General features: G+C 54.1%; 1 protein-coding gene and 1 long non-coding RNA gene across 7 annotated transcripts in view; one reads left to right on the forward strand and one right to left on the reverse strand.

Moving 5' to 3' along the window:
• PACSIN2 (protein kinase C and casein kinase substrate in neurons 2) overlaps positions 1-12,646 on the forward strand; it is a 134,012-nt gene extending 121,366 nt beyond the window's left edge. For 5 of the 6 annotated variants that reach the window (XM_072741661.1, XM_072741662.1, XM_072741664.1 and 2 more), the window contains exons 7-11: positions 2,180-2,300; positions 5,040-5,161; positions 7,274-7,396; positions 7,846-8,042; positions 10,877-12,646. In XM_072741661.1, coding sequence (XP_072597762.1) covers positions 2,180-2,300; positions 5,040-5,161; positions 7,274-7,396; positions 7,846-8,042; positions 10,877-10,989 — 676 coding nt within the window. In that variant the 3' untranslated portion in view covers positions 10,990-12,646. The remainder of the gene's footprint in view (positions 1-2,179; positions 2,301-5,039; positions 5,162-7,273; positions 7,397-7,845; positions 8,043-10,876) is intronic. The other variant, XM_026017437.2, reaches the window with a different exon arrangement.
• LOC140595907 (uncharacterized) lies at positions 9,079-22,593 on the reverse strand. Its single transcript, XR_011997844.1, has 2 exons — positions 22,109-22,593; positions 9,079-12,341 (listed from the first exon to the last, which is right to left on the reverse strand). It is a non-coding gene; the product is annotated as an uncharacterized lncRNA (long non-coding RNA).
• Between the last annotated feature and the right edge of the window lie 34 nt (positions 22,594-22,627).

Below are 22,627 nucleotides of genomic sequence, written 5' to 3' on the forward strand. Positions count from 1 at the left end.
GCTGCGCCACCCAGGGATCCCAAGTTTCCATTTAGAGAAAGAGCACATCACCAGGAGGCCAGTGGGAAATTGCTTTTGAATAAAGCTCAGTCACTACTCTCCAGACTTAGGATGGCAGTGTTTGTCAGAAGAGCTTCTCCCTGGGGGTGCCTGGGTGGCTCTGTCAGTCAAGCGTCTGACTCCTGATTTCAGCTCAGGTCATGATCTCAGGATTGTGGGATTGAGCCCCGTGTCGGGTGTCATGCCCAGTGGGGAGTCTACTTGGGATACTACCCCATTAAATCTTAAAAAAAAAAAAAAAAAAAAAAAAAAACTCCCTGGTTAAGTCCTCCTGCCCAGGGAGGAACCTTGTGCTGAGCCCATGTGCAGGTGCACAGTCGGCCTATGCTGGGCATCCCATCAGCCTGGCCAGCTCATTGCTGGCCTGAGCTGGGCAGCCTCAGGCTGCGCATTAAGGTGAGCCATGAGCCACCAGCTCTAAGTACGACACTCGAGGTCCAGGTAGGAAGGGAGGGCTGCAGCCTGGATCAGCCACAGTTGGCATATTTGGAATCCAGCCAGGAGCATTTCTCTGTGTTTCCCAGGCTGGTGCCCTTCCCTCAGGACCATCTTACAGAGTCCCTTCCGTTCAAGTGGCTGGCTGCCCACTCAGCCTTGACTTCTCGGGGGCCTCTTGGGCAGCACAGGCCCTCGGAGGCTCAGCTCTGGATCCTGACATGGAGGCTGTGATGTTCATTCTGCAGTTGCCTTCTCTTTTTTCCCACGATGCCTCCATTGGGGCAGAGGTCTAAGCTAACCATGGATGTGGACTTCAGTCATCCTTATTGCAGAGCTGTGTAGAAATGACTCGCAAGCTAAGACTTGTCGTTGTTAAGAAATTGCATTCCCTTTGTCTCCTGTATAATTCAATGGAAGGGAACAATTATTGTATCGCCACTCTGCCAGTATTTAATGCTTAGGACAGTCTGTAAAGTGGGTGGCATTATTCCCCATTTACCAAGGGAGAAGCTGAGGCCAGTTTTGGTGGATTGACTTGCCTGGGGCTGCACTGCTGGCTGGGGTAGGGCAGCTGTGCCCATTATGTGCACGCTTGTCCTTGGCTGACATGCCTGGCCTCACTGAGTCCTCGAAGCCAGCCTGGGGAGTAGATGGCAGAGTAGTGTCCTAGGGCTACCATAACAAAATACCAAACCCCTGGCTTACGACAGCAGAAATTTATTGTCTCACAGTTTGGGGGTGGGAAGTACAAAATCAAGATGTTGGCAGGGCCGTGCTCCCTCTGAGGCTCTAGGGGGGAGGATTGTTCCAATTGTCAATTGTCCAATTGCTGCCAATCCTTGGCTTATAGACACATCACCCCTGCCACGTGGCCATCTTCTCTCTGTGTCTTCATGTACCCTTTCCTCTGTGTGTGTCTGTGCGTCTACATTTCTCCCAGCAATTAGGGCCCACCCTAATGACCTCATTTTAACTTAATTATTTCTGTAAAAACCCTATCTCCAAATAAAATCACATTCTAAGATACTGGGGGTCAGGACTTCAACATATCTTGTGTGGAGGACACACTTCAACTTAGACCAGATGGCACTGTGCCCACTCAACAGAGGAAACTGAGACCCAGAGTGGGAAAGGACTTGCCTGCCATGTAGGTGATAAGGGGAAACACTAGGTCCTGTCCTTCATAATCCACTTCCTAGGATGTTGAACTGGTGTGAGCTGCTGCTCCAGGTAGAGGGTGAGTTCTGCAGCCACAGCACTGGGCAGTTTCACTTACAGCTTTTGCACCTTCCAGCTTTTTTTTGAAGGGATGAGGGGGAACTTTCCTGATTCTGGACCTGTTTAAGTGGACCCACAGAGGTCAGTGCCCATGTGGCCAAGATGCTGGCACCTGCTGCATTATCTGACATAGAGCACTGCCCTGCCACCTGGTTTGATTTCAAGCCAATTTGTGGGAAGCCAAAGCTGTGGCTTGCAGCCCATGGTGGTGTTTCGTCTGCTGTGCACACTGAGGCCAGATAATCATCCAGCCAAGCCAGGGCAGAGCATCCTGGTCCGAGCTACAAAGCCAACTCTGTGTGGCCAGAGCCCACGCCCCCGCTGTGGCCAGGCTCTGGGGCAGGGTGTATAGGGGCCATCCCTGCCTTCCAAGAGAGTCATGCATTTCCTCTCTCTGATTTAGCTACAAGAACATTTACCGTGACCTGGAGCAGAGCATTAAAGCTGCTGACGCGGTGGAGGACCTAAGGTGGTTCAGAGCCAACCACGGGCCAGGCATGTCCATGAACTGGCCACAGTTTGAGGTAAGAGGAGGCTGTGCCCAGGACCCCTTTGGTCCGGCAGGGGCTGGGCCCACAGGGTTGAGATGTATGCTTTCTCGTTCCAACTGGTGATGGCCTTTGCCCTGCTTAGGAGGCAGCCTTTAAGCATGGCTACTCTGGAACCCACGTCAATGTGGAGAGTCCCAAGGGCACCACTGCAGGGCCTTTTGGAGTTCAGTGAAGGTGCAGTCGTGTTCTCGCTTGTTAGGAACCATGATGGTCGCCTGTTGACCATTGGCATTCTCTAGTTGCTGATGAGTCCTGGGAGCTGCGCAGCTCCCCGCCTGCTCCGCAGGATGGCCACACCAGCCACAGCGCACACCAGGCTGGCAGGCCTCAGGCCTGGGACGGGGAGAGATGGGGCTATGTGTAGCTCTTCTTACCCTTCCCACAGGGGACTTTTTCTCGGTTCAGACAGTAAATTCAACTCCTTTTGGTTCAGGATTAGCTTTCCTCTTTTCCTGATTTCATGAGTGTGAGCCTTCCAGTATCTTTACCTGCAAAATGTGAGAGCCTGGGGCTCTTGGGCCTCTTCCAGCCACAGTCCATCTGCGTTCCCACCCTCACTAAGTCCTGCCACCCCCTCTTCTGAGGGAAGAGATTTTCCCCACCTGTCGTAAAGCAGGAGCCAGGAAAGGCTTGGAAGGGCTATGGCTGCTGCCTCCCGGGGAGGACACCTGGCACGAGGGCCGAGAGGCTTCCCCTGCCCCCGGGGACTGCTAGAGTACAGGCTGCACTCACATCTGGCCTCACCGCTTAAGAGCTGTGGGACGCTGAGCCAGTCATTTGTTCCCATGTGTAAAGTGGGGATGACAACAGCACCCGTCTCCTTGGGCAGCTGGGAGTCCATGCTGGCCTCTAGCCCCACCCTAGCTACGGTTGTGTCAGATCTCACACATGTCCCTCTGTCTTCTGGAACTTCTCAAGAAGCTGCTCTCATGACAGTGTGGGTCTCTGCAGCTGAGCACATTCCCTGCACTGGTGTTAGGACATCTCCCGACAGGAGGCTGAGAGCAGACCATGCCCCTTCCACGGAGGCACTGGGATGAGCTAGAGGCCCAGGGTCCCCCTGAGTAGAAGTGGCCCTAGAGGGGAAAGCACATAGCCTACCCCCCCCCCCCCCCCGCGATGGTGCACGGGGAAGAAGCGAGCTGGTGTGTCCTCTGCACGTGCCGGGATTCACCCTGCAGGGGTGTATACTGATCCAGAGGGGCTTGGGAAGCCACCTATGAAATGCAGCCCTCCCCTCCCGCCCCAGGCCCTTAGAGTTGTCCACCTATACCTAGAGAGCGTAGTGGTCTGGGAAGGAAGATCTGAGCTGACAGGCTGGCTCGATGGTATGGGCGTCCTGGCCACTGCAGCCCTCCTCTCGTGCCTACAGGCTGGGAAGCAGCGCCCACATGTGGCCTGTGCTTACGGTTCTTATAGGATCATGCTTGACTTTCTCTAATGAAACTATTTGCCTTTATTTTCCATGCCGCAGGATGAAGTAAGTTTCTTATTTTGTGGCTAATGTATAATCCCAACCCTCCAGCAGTGTGTGTCCGGCCCGCATGGGTCTGTGTGTGTGGGGTCCACAGCCTGGTTCTGATGGCATGTGGTGGCCTTCCTGCCCTGCTGTTCATTGTCCACACTAACAGTGGGCCCCTCCTTCCCAGGCCGGCCTACCACTGATCACACGGGTCCTGGAAGCCACGCATTCTGGACAGATTTATATTCATATGGTTGCTCTGAGTCAACTTATTTCAGTTGAGAGAATAATTAATAAATAGATGACCAGGGTCTGGAGTCAGGGGCCCAGGTCTGCCATCAGCTCTGCATGGGCAAGTCATTTTCTTGGGCCTCAGTTTCCTTGTTTGACAAGTTGGCAGGTTAGACTTGATATTTCCAAGTTGGCCTCTAACCCGGAAGTGTTACATGGACATGTGTGCCAAGCTATGGACTCAACACACCAAGGGTTAATAATTCAGTCAAGGTTATTTGGTGATGGGTGGGGTCAGGAGGGAGACCTTTCCGGGGAATGAGGTCATGGCCCCTTCCTTCTGTAACCCACTTTGAGTGTTTCTCAGTGTGGATGATAAAGCTGTTTCCATGTGGGAAAACTAGTAAACCTTTGGGGAGGTGAGTGCTTGCTGTGCTGTGAGCTGCCAGAGGGCACCGCTTGCTCCCCAGAGACCTGCTGGGGTGGGGGAGGGCTAGCTTACCTGCCCCTGACACCTCCCACCCCCCACCCTGCCAAGTTGCCGTCCCCACAAGGGCTTGCCCAGAACCTGCAGCCACCTCTCCTGTTGCACTTGCTCAGAGCCAGAAACCGGTCAGGGACTAGATGGGAACTAGCTCCTGTCTACTTTGGAAGGCTCAAGGAAAGCCGGTGAGGCCTCTGGCGACCCCTGCTGGCCTGAGGAGGCTGGAGGCTTAGTGCCATGGGGCCCCGGGGCAGGATGGGGAAGTTCCTCGACACCTGAGTGCTGGCTGGTCAGATTCTCCTTCCAGAGAACAGACCCACACAGGCTGGAGTCCCCACCTTTAGCAGTGAGGAGGGGGTAACAGGGGGGTGCTGGGAACCCGAGGTCAGCTGGCAAGCAAGGTGAACCGAGGCCACGGGGCTGCATGCCACTAACTGTGCAGGACAGACCCTGGCTTTCTGCCCAGTTGTTAGACTGATGTGGCTTCAAACCAATGAGTTTCCCCATTTCTCTCTCTCGGTGCCTGCTTGCCCAGGAGTGGTCTGCAGACCTGAATCGAACTCTCAGCCGAAGAGAGAAGAAGAAGGCTGCTGATGGCGTCACCCTGACGGGCATCAACCAGACGGGCGACCAGGCTCTGCAGAACAAGCCCAGCAGGTGGGCATGAGGCAGCTTCTATCCTCTGGGATAGGTCCCCTGGGTCCTCTGGGTGGGCTGGATGCTTCCAGCCTGGATACTTGGGAGACCAACCCCCTCCCCCCCATGAGGCCTTGTAGGGGGGGGAACCCCACCAATGTCTTTCCAGATGCTCCTTGGGCATCCAAACTCTGCTGGGCAGTGGCCCAAGAGCATCTCTGGGGAAGATCATCAGCTCACTTGATGCTAGAGCTCTGAAAAGATCCAGAGAAAGGACCCTTTGGCACAAACATGCTTCTGGCCCCAAGTGAGGGCAGGAGCCGATGTCAGGTGCTGGTCATTGTGTATCCCCAGTGGTACACACAGGCAGGTGGAGATTACCATTGATGCCATCCTTTGGGCGGGTGCAGGTATCCCGGTCAGGTTTGTACTTCTCTGTTCTGTATGCAGGTGCTTGATTTCGGAGGGGAGTGGTGGTACAGGAGATCATTGTCAAGTGTCCCCCCTTTTCAAGGCACATCTTTGATGAAAGTGTTGGTTATTTTATTTCTGACTTATCTGCTGAAACTGTTTGGTTAGAAGAGGTGGCACCGAGGGCATTAGAACCTCATGGAAAGCGTGTGCTAGACAAGGTCTGCTCTGGCCTCCGAGTCCCAGTAGATAGATGTTGCTCTCATCTGCAGAGCTGAGGCTGCCAGCTGCCCCTCCCTGGAAGCTGCTCTTGCCCCACAGGCTCTGGGCCCAGAGGCTTCCATTGCCACAACAAGTAATAATACAGCTCATGGTTGTGGTTTCCTAGGAGGGTCAGCACAGGTACTGGAGGCCTTTCTGTAGCCCTGAGTGCTGAAGCCCCTACCTGGGCTCCCTGGCCAGACACAGCCAGTTGTCACTCAGCTGCTGGGTCTCTTTCTGGGCAGGTGGGCTTGGTGAAGTGATTGGAGCAGTAAGCGCTGTCCCAGGGATCAGGCTGGCACCTGTGTGACTGGGGCTGGTGGGAGAGGAGGGTCTGGGAGAGTCTAGGCAGGCCAGGGCTGCTGCATGAATTCTGCTTCCTGGTACCAGCACCCCCTCAAAGAGAAAGGTGCTGGGGAGAGAGGAGGGCCTAGTGGTCTCAGACATGCGGCTCCAGTGTGGCAGTGGGCAGGCTTGGGTCGAGCGCCCCTCTCCGGGCCTGAAGCCATGAGGCAGTTGCCAGCCCCTTGAGGTCACTAGTAGTATTTGAGGCATTTCCTCCTCTCCTCTCCCCTCTCCTTCCAGCTCTCCGTGCAGCGCTCAAGTGCCAGCTCAAGTGCCAGCCGCATGCAGTCCCTAACTTGGAGGCTGGAGGTGGTCCTGGCCCCACAAGCCCCACCTTGCAGCTGAATTGCACGGTGTGGCACCAGGGCTCTTACTGTCTTATTTTATTCCGCAGCACGCACACTCACTGCATCCTGGCTGTCAGCCCTCAGGCTGGGCCTGGGTCTGATCTCCCTCAGGTCCATCCCCTCGGGGCCTGGCTCACAGTAGCTGGCTGATAACATTTATACAGATGGATGTTCTCTCTCTGAAGCACAAAGGGTCCTTCTTTCTTAGAAAGTGCTGTTTAGCAGGTTTAGGAGCTGATTTTAGAAGCTCTAGCCCCAGAAGAAGCAGGGAGGAGGATTTTGGAGCCTTTGTAGTTAGAAGGAGGGGAATGCTGCGCTGTGGGGTCTGGAGAGCTCCAGGAGCCCCTCTCGCTCTCAGCAGGGGGGGCGCTGAGCCCCACAGGCTGGCTGCCAGCTCCCAGCATCACAGTGTTGGCCACAGGCCCAGATGGGAGGACTGTGGGGAGAAGCCACAGGCCGGATATCACTTGTGCTCCAGCGGCAACCTGTCCGCACCCCAGTCTCCTGTTCAGGATAGACCACACCCACAGGCAAGAAGGGAAATGGACCTGCTGTTCTCCTTAGACACTTTAAATGTGTTTAACCACCAGAATATCACTAAGTGTTTTTGCTAAAATATTCTTTCTGCTCAAATGACAAATCCTCCTCTTGGTTGAGGAGCCAGTTTGCCCCTTCAGCCCCTGGCCCTGTGATCCTGCAGCTGGGAGCACCCAGGGCCGGGGCAGGGTGCTGAGCTGGGGTCCCCTGAAAGCTCTCTCTCTCCCCATAGTGACCTTAGTGTCCCGAGCAACCCCGCACGGTCAGCGCAGTCTCTGTCCAGCTACAACCCCTTCGAGGATGAGGACGACACGGGGAGCACCGTCAGTGAGAAGGAGGACATTAAGGCCAAAAAGTTGGTGAACAAACGTTTCCCTCTGGTTCCCACCTCGCTCGCTCTCTGTGTCTCCTCTCTCTCTGTCTAGGCTCTTGCCCCTTTGGCACTCACAGCAATGCATGGGGCCTGCAGGAGGTGGCCCAGCTGCCGGCTGGTGGACGGTCTCTGGCTTCTCGATTTCTCAGGGAGGGGGGCACCTATTAACAATCTGTGGTGGTTCTTTCTCTGTCCTCCATTAACCCTCGTCGAGGCCCTGGCACACCACCACAGGAAGACGGGTGTGCTGGGCAGCCCTGTGGGGAGCCTGACTGCACTGTGATGCTGAGGGGCTGTGCTCCTGCGGAAGGAGGTCCCTTGCCAGGCCCCGGGGCTCCTGCAGCCTCCCTGGGCAGGGGCTGAGCCTCCAGGCAGGGCCTCGTGCCTCTGTCCCATACTCAGGGTCCCCGGGTCCACCCTTTTTCTTGCAGTGTGAGCAGCTATGAGAAGACCCAGAGCTACCCCACTGACTGGTCGGATGATGAATCTAACAACCCGTTCTCCTCCACGGATGCCAATGGGGACTCAAACCCATTTGACGAGGACACCACCTCGGGGACGGAAGTGCGGGTCCGGGCCCTTTATGACTACGAAGGACAGGAGCATGATGAGCTGAGCTTCAAGGCTGGTAGGTGGGCTCCCCGACTGACACCTGGGGCGAATGCTTCCAACCTGCTTGGGGAGTTTTGTTTGTTTGTTTGTTTTTTTAAGTTTGGGAAATTCCTGCTAGCTGCATCTGTGGGTCGTCCTCCCACATTTCAAAAGCAGCAGATGCTCAGTGCCAAACCTTAGAAGGCATGAAGGGTGCCCCTGGTGCTTTTGCCCAAGGCACCACTCCCAGCAGGACGGAGGGCTGGGGACAGCAGGACACTGGGGCAGGGAATGTTCATCGCCAGCACCAGCTGTTTTCCCAGGTGCTTCCCAGGTGGAAGCAGCCAGCCTGCGGGTCCCCAGGGGAAGGTTTTCTCCAGAGACCCCAGCTGGCAGAGGAGCCCTTGGCGAGCCACCTTGCCCAGACCCCGGGACCACACTGAGTACCTCTGGGCCACTCAGCTTCATCTTTGGGTGCCTTTGAGCCTTCCCCCTGCAGCCACGTAGTATACTTTCTACTACCGGCACAGCTTTGTTGCCAATACCTGAACTTCGTTTTGCAGAACAGTTTGCATCCAGATCATGGGAGCTCTGTGTACACCGAGTCTCTGGGCTTTGTCTTTTTTTTTTTTTTTCTATGCTAGTTGCAATTCGCTAAAATGGGTTTCAAACATTAGCTTGAAAGCGCTATGTTAGAGTGTGTCCGAGGAGGAAGCACAGGTGCCTGGTGCCAGAGGGGGCCCACAGAGAGCCAGGTCCTCCTGCCTTGTCCCCTCCTCAAAGCCATCCCAGACCCGCCATCACACCTCTGAGTGGGAGGCTGGGCTGGAAGGCAGCACGCACAGGCTGACACCTGCCCTGCCCTGGGACAGACCCCTGCATCCAGCCGACTGCGGGCCGGAGGGCCCTGTCTGTGCCTGTCAGCTGCACAGCCCTGCTCCGCAGGCCGGGCAGCTGGCCTCAGACACTCAAGCTCAGGGTTGGTCACCAGGCACCCCTGTTGGTTGTAGGAAGTTCGTATGCACCTGAACTCGACTTTGTCCAGGTTTTCTGACACCTGGGAGTCATTCTTCCCTAACTTCGTCAGTTGGTTTATTCATTGTAATTTCTAATTCTTTCTCCATCTTAGTTGTTGGATTTGTCTGCAGTTTTATGGATATAAATGTTTCTTTTTGCTCCAAGTGAATTGTTAAAAGCGAACTGATTGAAACCAATGTTTTGAATCACCAGTTCACATTTTACAGCCTCAAAGCTCCCCTCTTCACTGTGTTTTGTCTCTTCTGTTGCAACGTCTGCCCAGCCAGCACTGTTTTCTTCAGTTGGTAGCACGCTCGCTCCAGTGCCCTCTGCTCCTCTGGGTTTCAGGTGCCTGAGAAACCTCTCCCTGGGCCCTTTCCAGCCCCTGTGAGTGTCACAGAGCTCGGACAAGGGAAACACCAACCGTCCAGGGGTCCACAGCGGGCAGGATGGACAGGAGGAGATGGAGCTTTGCCCTCCTGTGCTCACTTTCGCCCCGTGTTCACTGCTGGTGTTGCTGAGTTAGATCTGCATGGGAACCGGTGCTGAAAGAGTGGCCCGGAGGCTGGCAGGAAAGCCATCCCTCACATGGGAGTGATGGCGGCTCTCGCTCACCGGCCGCTCACTGGGTGCTGGCCACCGCCTGGCTCCTTCCCTGCTCTCACTTAGTCTTCCCAGCACCCGGTCTGCAGATGGTCTGCAGACGAGGAAACCTGGCCCCAGCGGCAGGGCGTGTTGCCCATGAGCAGGGGCCCTGGGATTCGAATCCAGTAGCTCTGGATATCAGTCCCACAGGCCTCTTCATCACTTTAGCTGCTATACCAAAGAGAGACAGGGAAATGCCTCCACAAGGCATAACTGCCCGGGGAAGAAATTGCCACCAAGCCTGAAAAGGGGACCCAAATGCCAGTGACCGAAATGCCAGTGAGAAATGCAAAGCTCCAAGCTGAACAAAAGGCAAAAGTTGTCCTGGGGCTAACAGACTTCCGGCATTTGCCTGGACCGAGGCCTGAGCTCCGGGGTTCCCACGCTGCCCCTGCAGGCGGTCGCTGGCCAGAGCCCCAGGTGGCTCCTCGAGCGGCCCCTGGTGCTAGGCTGCTCTGTTGCCCTGAGTGGGAGATGCCAGCCAGACCTGGACCTTCCCCACCAGGGCCCTGACCACACTTTGGTCTTCGCCCCCGTCTGTCTCCTTGAAGGACCAGGACTCCATCTGCGTCCCCATCAGGGTACCTTCTCCCCTGCCCAGGCCTGGCCTTCATGTCTGAACAGACAAGCGGAATCAAATGATGCTAATAAACAACACCATGGGGAGATTCCAGAACTGTGCCGATGGCTTCCAGCACACTGTATTGGGAAGGGATGATTTCTTTAAGTCATGGGATGAATGCCCTGAGCTGGGGGCTGGGCTTAGACTGATGGGTCCCTGCCCCTCCCACTGCAACCACTCCAGTCACACTGAGTCAGGATAACAGGTTCCAGAGGAGAGTGAGAAGGTGGAGCGGGCTGGGGCTCGGGGCAGAGGACAGCAGGAGAGGGTGGCAAGGGGGGTGGCACAGCCGCTCGGAAAGGGTTCCTCCGACCCAGCCTGGGATGATTGGGAAGTGCGGAGCCCATGACATTTAATTCTGCAGTGTCTGTAGGAGCTGCAGGCTTTAGGGACCCTGTGCGAAACCTCTCCAAGGCCCCTTTAAAGTGCAATTTAGTAGAGAAATAAGTAGGTCTGGCCCCACCCCACCCCCAAGAGAATGCCTGCCCCTCCCGCCTAAGTTAAAAACTGTCTGTGGGCTGGGGGTGGGTTGAGCTAGTAGGGCGACTGTGCCCGCTCACCAGGACTGCTTCTTTCTTGTTTTGAAGGGGACGAGCTGACCAAGATAGAGGACGAGGATGAGCAGGGCTGGTGCAAGGGACGCTTGGACAACGGGCAGGTCGGCCTGTACCCAGCAAATTACGTCGAGGCAATCCAGTGACGGGCCAGCCGGCTGGCTGGCGGAGGATGGAGGCAGGGGCCCCAGGAGCTCCGTTGGCCGCCGGCCCCGGGCAGCGGCACTCCGGTAGCAGCCGGCCGTGCGAGCGTCCGCTCCTTTTCCTGCAAAACCTGATGGCTCCGTTGCCCTTGGCTTCATGGTGTCTCTCAGAGGCAGACGAGCTGGGTCATTTCACCTGGGACTCAGCACCTTTCCACACGCGGTGTAGCCGGAGAGGTCTGAGCGCAGGAAAACAGTACAACAGAACTCGCCCCGTTCCCCCGTCCTGCTCACTGTGCGTGTCGGCTTATCATGGATCTGTCTGTTCTTGACCTTGCCTTTCCTCCTCTCCTGAGTCATGGTGGGTTCCACTGATTACTTCCTCTGACGAGTCCCATCATCCGCAACGTAAATGAACAAACTTACATGCCATTTTCTGAGTGAAGACTTTGAGGTTTTTAATTTAAAGGCTGTGTACAGTTATACTTTTTTATATACCTGTTCTTCCATTCATTGATACTTAAATTATGGCACAGAGTGATACACACCAGTCTTGAGGCAGCCCCTGTCCGTGCTGCACTGTCAACCAGCCGGGCCGCGCTGGGGGCAAGTCTCAAGGCCGGGGCTCAGTGAGACGGGCGGTGTTTGAGGCTAGAGGTTGCAGTGGAAAGGTGGGGACACGCTCGGCTGGGTATCTGTCGTGAATGCCCTCCGCACTGGAAGCATCCGTCGTGAGTTCCGGAAACAACCTTATGTAGTACTCCAAATGTCCCCATATTTAAAAACTTATTTTCGTTCTGCTCGCGTTCCAAACTTCATACTTGCAAATTAACAATTTTATCGATGATTTGGAAGGTTCAAAAGTAAGACTAACTTCTGAAGCACATGCGTCTGTAGGTTAAGATGCTTTATATTAGACGGTCACGTCTCGGTGTATATCTGTATATATCATTTGATATGCAGAGAATCTAAAGAGTTTGTCTACTGTTTGAATGAGATTTAATGGTTTCTGACAGAGGGTTTCATTTGTAAACTGCTTGAAGACTGTGACATTCGGGCACAGGCCTGGCTGGGCCAGCTCAGGGCTGGGGGCGTGCGGGCCTGGGTCTGTGTGCCGTGGAGGCGGCTGTGGGGAGGCCTGTCTTGGCCGGCCAGCCCTGGGCCCCCCTCCAAACCAGCCTCAGTCCTTTCCGTAGCAGAACACTGTAAAACCTCCCGTGTCCTTCCAGCAGCTGCAGGCTCCACTCCTCTCTGTTGCTCATGAGCACATGGAAGCTGGGTCTCACCCTGAGCATAGGGGTCTCTTCTGAGTGGCCTTGGTCATCGGGAGCAGATGCGCTGGGGCAGGAGTGACACTGTAATCACAGGGCAGGGGGTTGGGGGGAGGGAAGGCGGGAAAACCTTTATTTTGTGTAACCCAGACATGGGGGAAACGGCCGCTGCCATCACAAGCTATGCATTTTCTCAGTGTTTCCAGCGAGCTTGATGTCTTGCTTGGAAAGTGGATGTGCGTCTGTGTTTGTCATGACAACTTACCAGCAGAAATCCTCATTCCTTTGCTACAGATTTACCAAAAATTGTCAAGTCTTTTCAGTTAGGAGTTTCTTTAAATGTATAGTATTTTAGAAAAAAAAAGAATCAATAAACAGTTGATCTCGTGTGACCGTCTGGAGCCCTGCGTCCCTCAGGCCCATGCCAGCATCTCCCAGCTCTGGAGCTGGGCGAGATCCCAGGCATAAGACCACGGCCAGAAGGGTTGTGTGCCCTGCCACCCAGAGGTTGGGGATTTCAGGCACCCAAGCCCCTCGATTCCACTCTCCCCGGAACCTGGTACTCTGTGGCCTGGGCTTCCCCAGTGTGGACAGCAGGCTGGCACCGCCTTCCCTCCCTGAGGTCCAAACAGGAGGATCCAGAGGAGAGTGTCCATCACTGGGTTTCTTTGAACACATTCCCTGAGCACCTGCTGTATGCTGGGCCCTGTGCTCTGCTCATACCGTACCAGAGAATCACATGCCCATCTCCAGGGGCACCCCGGGGGGCTCAGGTGGTTAAAGGTCTGCCTTCCACTCTGGGTCATGATCCCGAGGTCCTGGGATCGAGCCCCATGTCAGGCTCCCTGCTCAGCAAGGAGTCTGCTTGACCCTCTCCCTCTGCCGTCCCCCAGCTTGTGCTTGCTCGCTCTCTTGCTCTCTCTCAAAAATCTTAAAAAAACAAAACCAACCATGCCCATCTCCAGACATCCCCGAGTGGGCTGTCTTCCTAACCCATTTTACAGAGAAGCACACGGAGGCTCCAGGAGCCACATCCACTCAGGGAGTCCCGGCTGGTCTGTGGCACAAGGTCCCTGTGGGATCCTCCCCCTCACTGGGGTGGCCCATGTTGAAAGGCGGCCAGGGAGGTAAGGAAGGAGAGATGTAAGGGCTGTCGCAGCCCAACACCAAGCCCCGATACGCTCATCCAGACAGGGCCCCTTCCAGAGTGTGGGCCTCGGGGAGGCGGGCAGCCGGCGGCCGCACTGCCTCATGAGGAGCTGCGTCGCCACCATGGGGTGGAGCCCTGGTGGCCCGGCCCTCACCACCGCCATGGGGAGGCCGCAGTCCCCCGAGGAGGACATGGAAGGTCCAGGACCTCCAGCCCCGCGACAGAACTGCGGGGCTCCTGGGGGCCGCCCGCCCTACTGCCCCACTGGCAGGTGAGGAAGGGCTGGGAGGAGCTGGAGGGGGGGCCCTCAGACTCGGCGGGGCCACCTCTGCCTGGGGGCCCTAGTCCCAGGGAATTGGGGCTCCTGACTCGCCCCGCAGCTGCCCCCGGGAGCCCTGGGCACCCAGGCGCCGGACCTGTTACCATGCTGACGAGTGAAGCTTCTGGCATCCTCGCTGCCCCTCCCACAGCCTCCTCAGGAAGGAGATGCGGCTCTGAGCGGCTGGAGCCGAGGCCCGGGGCTCCCCGAGCTCCTGCGAGGAGCGGGCGGCCGCTTCAGTGTGGCTCCTGGGGCCTCGGGGCAGACATGGAGGGGACCCCTTGACCCCCTGGACGGGGGTGGGAGCTGAGAAGGGCTCCGTGGGCCACCGGCCCCGCCCCCGGCCTTGCTCGTGGGGAAGCAGGCCAGGTGGGGGGCAGGAGTGATGTGCCCATGGTCACAGTGAGTGGTTGGGGGAGCCGAGCATGGCCTGCTCCTGAGTAGCCCTTCCTGGCAGGGAATCCGCTGGCCCTCTCCACGGGTCATATTCGTCCAGCAAACATTTATTGAGTACCTACTGTGTGCAAGACTAGGAGAAAAACGAAGGAGGACCTAGGTTTGCCTTTAGGGAACTCCAGAAGCTCAGGGAGGGTCCAAGTCATTTTGACACCAGGGAGGAGAGGGCAGGATGGTCCCCTGAGAGTGTACCTGGTGGATTCTGGATGCCACCCTACAAGTCTCAGGAAATTAAGGCGAACAGGGCCCCCAGCCCAGCTCCAAGGCCCTGGGGGTCACAGTACTATGGGGTCCTTGACCTGTTCCCCACACTTCCAGTGGGAAGCATCCCTGCCTGGCAAGAGGTCAGGGTGGACTGCATACTGGGGAGGGACCCCCCCCCACCTGTGTGCGACCCGACACCCAAGCAAGTGCCTGAGCCTCACCTTCCACAAAGTGGGGATGACCCTGGGGGTGTCCAGAAGCGGGAGACCTTGCTGGGCAGGCGCCCTCTGCCCTTCATACCTGCAGGAGCACTGCCCCAGGGAGGCCAGACCCGGGCCCAGCCGGATCTCACAGGCCTCTTGCTTGAGGTACAAGGTCATCCTGCACCAGGTGGGGCCACTGCAGAGCAGAGTTAGAGGAGCCGGGCTGACCCCAGCACAGTTTCTCAGCCCACTGTTTCTCACCAGCCTTGGGCTTAGCATTTTTCAGCTCCATGCCAGGTCCGGTGCTGAGCACCTTTCTCTGCAAAGGGCCACATAAGGGCTCCTCGTTATGCATGAACACCGCTTTGTAGATGAGGAAGCAAATCTTGAGAGGTTGCATGATTTGTGTGAGGCCATCTAGCAAGTTAGGGGCAGGGCTGGGGTTTCAACTCCAATGCCTAACTCCAAAAAGCAGGTGCCCTGGTACACCTGGAGGATTTGTTACAGCCTTGCTTGCTGGGCCACATTCCAAAGTTTCTGAATCACGAGGTTGGGGATGGAGTCGGACTTCGCATATCTAATCTAATGTGTCCCAAGTGATGCTGACCTGGGACCGCTGGTCTCAAAGCACAAGGAAGAGCTCCCAAAATACCAGCCATTCCTTGTGCCCCTCGATTTGTTCATATAACCAGCAGATGCTCCCAACCCAGCTCTGGGACACGGGAGCCGGGCCCTGGGGACCCAGACACTGATTGCCCACAGTCTGGCCAAGGCAGTGGGAGATATGCCCCAAGAGAGTGCAGGAAGCAAGGGACACAGGCCAATGTGACATCCCATCCCTCACTATTCCTAGGACTCTCATGCCAGGGGCAGGGAAGGTTAGGTGGCAGGCTGGTGGCAGAGGGAGAGGCGTCCCACCAGGGTCAGAAGGGCACCTGTGTCACTGATGAGCTGCATGTCCTCAGGTAAGCCCCTCCGTCTTCCTGACCCTTTATTTCCTCATCTGGAAAATGGGGAAGTGGTTCCTGCCTTTCCTTTTTCATGATCGCATGCGGTCTAGAGTGTGAACCTGCTTGATAAAACACACAAATCTGGGGGCCACTTATGGAAGTAGTCTCACCCCAAAGGCCATCCCAACTCGGCCGACCTCAGGTGGAGACTCCAGATCTCCCCAACCAGTCCCCAGGCACGAGTGCCTCCTCCAAGCCACGTATCCGTCCATGTAGGAAACGACCCAGGGGGCTGGGTTTTCCACATTTTCTCCCCTGAAACTCAACAGTTTTAAAAAGGCATAAAAATGGGTTCGATGGTTAAAAGCATGGACCGTGAGGTCATATTCCCCGTGCTCCAACTGGGCTGTGACGGTACCAGCAGCATGGGCCTGACTGAAGTACTTAATCTAAGCCTTGGTTTGCTTGTTGGTAAAATGGGAATAAGAGCTTATCGTTTGTATTTCCGTCTGTGCCAGCCCCTGGGCTAAACCCCCCAACCCTCCAGCAGCCCCATGAACTAGGGAAATGTTATATCCCTAGTTTTACAGGCGAGGCGCTGGGGGCACAGAGAGGTTGGGTGACTTGCCCAGGGTGCAACAGCCCCCCGGCAGCCCAGCGAGCCCTCGGACACGGTGGTGCAGTACAGGCCCCGCCACTAGGCCGCGCTGCTGCAGTGACCCCCCCACCGGGACCCCAGGTCCTCCCTGGCTCTGGAGTCACAGCACTGGCTCCACTCGACTGAGCAGCAAGCTGGCCCCAGACCTTCTCCCCTTGAAGCTCCTAGAGCAAAACTGAAAAGATCCAGTGAAGCCCATTTTGGCCCATCCAAATGGAATTCAGATAATGCTGCTTCAGACTCCTCAAATCCTTTGTGGGAAGAGCTAGGACGTGCACAAGGGAAGGAACGGATGAACAGATGAGCTGCGTCAGTAACATCATTCTCATTTTTAAAAATGTTTTACTTATTTATTCTTGAGAGATGCAGAGAGGCAGAGACACGGGCAGAGGGAGAAGCAGGCTCCTTGCGGGGTGCCCAAGGTGGGACTCCATCCCGGGATCCCGGGGTCACGCTCTGGGCCGAAGGCAGATGTCCAACCACTGAGCCCCCCCAGGCGCTCTGTAACATCACTCTCTTTAAGGAAAGGATAACTGATGGGCAGACACCATGTGGCCACCGAAGGCCGCAGAAACCCGTGGCAGTGACAACACAAACAGCCCCGAGCGCCACAACCTTGGATCAGCAGGGCAAACCTTGGGCTAACGGACCATGTGCAGCTAATGGGCCACCTCTGCCCCTTTATAGTATTTTCCAGTAACAATGTCCATGCTTTTCGCTTATTTGTAAACAGAACAAAGGCTCAGATGGAAATCTGGAATTTAAGCAAAAGTATTCAGAAAAACAAAGCCACCCATGGTCCGGGGGTCCAGAGGCAACCACAGTGGTAATTCCAGATTATTTTTTCTAGTCTTTTTTTTTTCCCCTATGTGCATGTGTGTAGCACATGCATTCTGTTGTGGTTGTCATCAACGTGTGTGTTTTACAAAATTGAGCTCATACTATAAACATAGTTGGGCACCCTGTTCCCTTCTCTTAATATTTCAAGAGCATTTTCTCATGTCCCTAAATATGCTTAGATTAAAAATAGAATGCATGGTATTCCATGGGCCATAAGTCCCACACCGCTGAGGATTTTTTTCCCACTTTTTTCATTTTTTAGGTGTATATATACAGTAAAATGTTCCCCATTTAGTGTACAGTCCAGTTTTGACAAAAGCACAGTCATGGGGACACCCGGGTGGCTCAGTGGTTGAGTATCTGCCTTTGGCTCAGGGCGTGATCCCAGGGCCCTGGGATAGAGTCCCACATGACGTTCCCCACGGAGAGCCTGCTTCTCCCTCTGCCTGTGTCTCTGTCTCTCTCTGTCTCTCATGAATAAATAAATAAAATCTTAAAAAAAAAAAAAAAACCCACAGGGGATCCCTGGGTGGCTCAGCGGTTTAGCGCCTGCCTTTGGCCCAGGGGGCAATCCTGGAGTCCCGGGATTGAGTCCCGGGATTGAGTCCCGCGTCGGGCTCCCGGCATGGAGCCTGCTTCTGTCTCTGCCTCTCTCTCTCTTTCTCTCTCTATGTCTATCATGAATAAATAAATAAATCTTAAAAAAAAAAAAAAACACAAAAAGCACAGTCATGTAATCATCACAATCAAGAAATAGAACTGTCCCATTGCTGCCCAAATTTGTCCTAGTTCCTCCATAATTCAACCTTTCCTTATATCCTTAACCCTGGGAAACTGCTGATCTGTTTTGTTTCTATAGTTTTGTCTTTTCCAGAATGTCCTATGAATGGAATCATACAGTTTGCAGGCTATGTCTCCCCTTCTTTTGCTTCCCATAATTAATTCGAGATCCATCCATGTGGTTTCACACATCATCGGGGTAAACATCCTTCTCATTGTAGGTGGTCTCCGTGGAATGAACTCCCCATGTTTGCTGAGCCAGCTGAAGGATTACTGGGGGCGTTTCCAGTTTTTGATGACAAATGCACTTGTTACAAACAATCAGGTTTTGGTACACACACAAGTTTCATTTCATTTCGCAATTATTTTTGCTAATATTTTAATATTGCAAATACTACAGCAATGCACAATTATTACACCAAATCGTTCATCCCATTAAAGGAGGTAATGGCCCCAGCTGACATTGTTTTAAGAAATCAGTCAAGAACATCAACTCGATAACAAGCAAAGATCAGTAAGTGTTTTACCTTAAATACTTAAAACGGGGCATTTGTGAATCTAAGTGCGCACTGCCTGAGTGTTGTAGGGGTTTGTGGAAATCAGATAATGTCACTCATGATTCCCTGTGCTCATTTTCAAATGCACCTGACCTGTACAGAAACGGGGTAAGAGACAGCATGCGCTGTCAGCACTAATGCTCCCTGGTGTCCTCCAGGGGCGAGGGGCGAGATCTGTGCCTATTCTCACTCTGTGATTCATCATACGACTGTCTAGGCAAGTCTATCCTTGAAGTGGCATCTGGCTTTCGGCAAGTTCTTGCTTAACTGAATGAATTAAATAGACTAAATGGTGTTTCGCTTGGCCACAGGCACCCCAGGATGTCTTCATGAAAGGTAAACAGGGACGGTGCACAGCAGGCAACGCGCACCTGCCTCATGGCTGGTTCCCTCTGTATTATTCTTCTTAAGTCTGTAGTAATGAATTTTTGTCTGTCCTCTTCTGAGGGTGAGAGGATCTCTTATTAGCTTTTGGATTTGGTGTAACTGGGTTTTGCTTCTACTCCTCCTCTGGCAGCAACAGATCTTTGAACACTGTGGGTTCAGGGTTGGCTGCTCTTATGTTACAGAAGGGATGTGGGTGGGGTTTTGTGCCCATCCCCCAACAACAGCTGGACACCTGACTGCCCGAGGGGTTTCTCTCAAGTGTCTTTGCCTCCATCTTTCTTTCTTTCTTTTTAAATATTTTATTTACTTATTCATGAGAGACACACAGAGAGAAGCAGAGACACAGGCAGAGGGAGAGCAGGCTCCCTGCAGGGAGCCTGATGCTGGATCCCAGGACCCCAGGATCACGCCCTGAGCCGAAGGTAGATGCTCAACCACTGAGCCACCCAGGTGCTCCGTGCCTCCATCTTTCTTATGAAGAACAATTTCTCATGGAAGTTTATGGAAAAGAACTCGTGAATGAATGTAAACTTTTTGTATCTGAGGCCTCACGCTATTTCAGACTGACATGCCAGCCCACACTTGGCCTTTACAGATTCATTAAAATTTCAACTTATTTCCTCTTGCCCACTTGTATGGTGGCCACCTTTCTCCATTGCTCCTATCTTTGGGGGCGCTCGATTCTCTTTGGAATTCGGTTTACTTGGTTGATTTGCAAACTTAGCCACCTGATAGGCTTAAGAAGACTTATGATTTTGTAGACTATCCAGTCTGTTCTCATCAGTATGCTTGGGAATGGCGCTCTTTGTAGCTTTGTCTATTCTAAGCCTATCCCACACATCTCTACTGAATGCATACTGTGCGCCAGGCATGTTCTAGGTGCTGCAGACAGAGGTACACAAAACAGATCTGATCTTAGTAAATTTATGTTCGACCGAAGGGAAGCAATATATATATATAGTGTTACATATTGTCATGTTAGGTGGTGATAAGTTCTGTGAAGAACACTTAAGCAGATGACAGATGAGCCAGTGATATGCATACACCGGTATTTCTCCTCCTATAGACAGTCTGTACTTCACTGCCCGTTTTTTCTTCTCCTCGTGATGTGGTTTTAGCATGCTGGTGAGGTCTAGTTTTGAAATGTTGGTGTGGTCAGGAGCCAACGGCCAAGAAAAGAACTCTTGAGAGGTCTTTGGTTCAAAAAGGTGATTTTATTAAAGGAAGGGAACAGAACCCCTGCGCAGAAGAGCTGCTGCCCTGGGGTTGGCTGATTATAGACTTGGGAGTTGGGGGAGGTGAGGAAAAAGGGAGGTGGACAAAAGGACTGTGATATACTCAAAATTTACATGAAAGCAGAGGCCTGGCTACTGCTGAGTTAAGGTGGTTTTTCCTTCTAGTAAGACAGTTGGGGGCTTCCTGGAGGAATGTTGTACTTTTCCTATTAAAGTCCTTGTCAATAGGCTGCAGGTGTTAAAGAAACTTAACTTTGTTTACATGTCCTTTTTTTTTTTTTAAAGATTTTATTTATTCATGAGAGAGAGAGAGAGGCAGAGACACAGGCAGAGGGAGAAGCAGGCTCCAGGCACCGGGAGCCCGACGTGGGATTCGATCCCGGGTCTCTAGGATCGCGCCCTGGGCCAAAGGCAGGCGCCAAACCGCTGCGCCACCCAGGGATCCCCTCATGCTCTCTCTCTAGCTTGCAATCTCTCTCTCAAATTAATAAATAAAACCTTAAAAAAAAAAAATGCTCTTTCCCTGTATATCACTAAGACATTGATAAACTGATAGAGACTCATATCCTGCAGGACTATGATCTTTATCAGTTAATCATTTGATTTTTTTTCCCTTCCCTTAGTTTTGGGGCATCGAGAAGTACCTGAGGAATGCCACACTTATCTCACAGTGGGTGTTGTGTGTGTGAGGTGTCATCTTGTGCTTTGTGCCCAGCTGCCTTCTGTTCCCTTATCACTTGGGGGATCTCTATGTTGTAGAGTATATAATTCCCGGCATCCAATATGTAACTTGGTAAGTAAGCTTTCAGCTCCAAATAGTAATCATCATTCCCATCAGAAGGGCTATGACTGTTCCTCATAAACATGCCAGGTGTTCTGTGTAGGGCCAAACCAATACTGAGACAGGGAAACTGAAGGGACCCCATTTTGCTCCTTTTCCTGCTTCTGTTCTCGCTAGGACCTGCACCCCCGCCTTACACATGCCTTAATGTATGTCCTCTTTGTTAAGATCAAGAAGTTAATGATTTCCTTGGAGACCTCCAGCACAAAAGATAACATCCAAGGACTGACCAGCTAGGGTCATCACGTAAATCTTCCAAGACCCTGGGGCTGCAGATACCTGGATGCCAAGATCCCTGGCTCCAGGGCATAAGTGACTGACGGAGGACACTTGAGTTCTGGTCCTTGTTTGGACCAATTCTGGAATGCCTGAGACATGCACACCAGACCACAATCCTCAATAAAAACCCCAGCCTCGAGCAAAGGACGGACTCTCTCTTCCTAAGTCTCCCAGACACTCCATCTGCTATGCTCTATCACTTATGCTATTTATTTATTTTTTAAAGATTTTATTTATTCACTCATGAGAGACAGAAAGGCAGAGATATAGGCAGAGGGACAGGCAACCTTTCTGCAGAAAGCGTGATGTGGGAATCCATCTCAGGACCCCGGGATCACAACCTGAGCGGAAGGCAGACAGATGTTCAACCACTGAGCCCCCCAGGCACCCTTCACTTATGCTATTTAATAAACTTTGCTCTCACTTCCTCTCAGAGTTTTATTTCTATCCTGCACAAAACCAAGGACCCTCTTGGCTGGTCCTGCAGGACTCCCTCCGGGTCCCAGACCGGCCAGCGTGCATCAGTGTCACAGGGGGACACAGAGTACAAGAGTATATGCTTCTGACTCAACAGAAGGAAGAACTTTGGGTCACAGCCCTCTGCAACAGTGACTTACTGTTCTGTTAGGTAATAAATTTCCCTTCCTTGGAAAAGGTCCAACCCTGGGTTTATCTGAGTCCACATCCTTATAAAACTTCCAACTTCCTCTTAGGGTATCTACCGGGACAGGCTGAGTGAGCATTCCCTGCTTCTAAAAGTAGGAAAGACGCAGCCAAAGGCTTTTCCAGGGCTCCCTCATGCTGTCGGGCACTGATTATCTGTAGCGCCCACTGCACCGACAGAGGAACAAGCCAGGCTTTCTGGAGAAGAGGACTGACCTGACCAAGGGCACAGCTAGGAGGGGGCGGGCGAGTCGGGCTTGGAGCCGAGGTGAACCTGACCTCGCCCTGCACCACCCAGCCTCGGGCGGCAGTTCTGGGGAAGCACCCACCTTCCTCCGAGACCTTAAGCCCCTCCGTGACTGGCAGCCGCCGGGCACGTCCCGCTGCTCCTCGGGTCTGAATTCACCGGTCCCGACTGAGCCTCAAGACGACTGCGACCTCTCGCTGACCCGACACCCAAACAGGCACTTGAAGGAAACCGATCCTCGGGCGGTGGAGGCTTCCCATCCAGGGCTCGGCTTCAGCTTAATGCAAAAGAAAAAAGAAAAAGCAATAAAGGCGACCAGAGAAAATCGGGCATCCGATGGCGGCAGGTGGGTCCTTCCCCTCGCGCTTCCCCCCTGGCTCCTGCAGGGATGCTGCGCGCTCGGGAGGACCAGGTGAGAAGACCTCGGCCACGCCTCACTCCGTGGGTCGAAGCGGCGGCCGAGCAGCTCCGGCGGGGGCGGGTCCCCACCGCCGAGCGCGCGGGAGCCCACCCCGGCCTGACCCAGCTTCGCCCGGCTCGGCCCCGCAGCGAACTCCCCAGGCCACCGCCGGGAGGAGGGGCGCCGGGCTCCTGCGCACGC

The sequence above is a fragment of the Vulpes vulpes genome, chromosome 16 (assembly GCF_048418805.1).
Source record: "Vulpes vulpes isolate BD-2025 chromosome 16, VulVul3, whole genome shotgun sequence".
NCBI classification, from domain to species: domain Eukaryota; kingdom Metazoa; phylum Chordata; class Mammalia; order Carnivora; family Canidae; genus Vulpes; species Vulpes vulpes.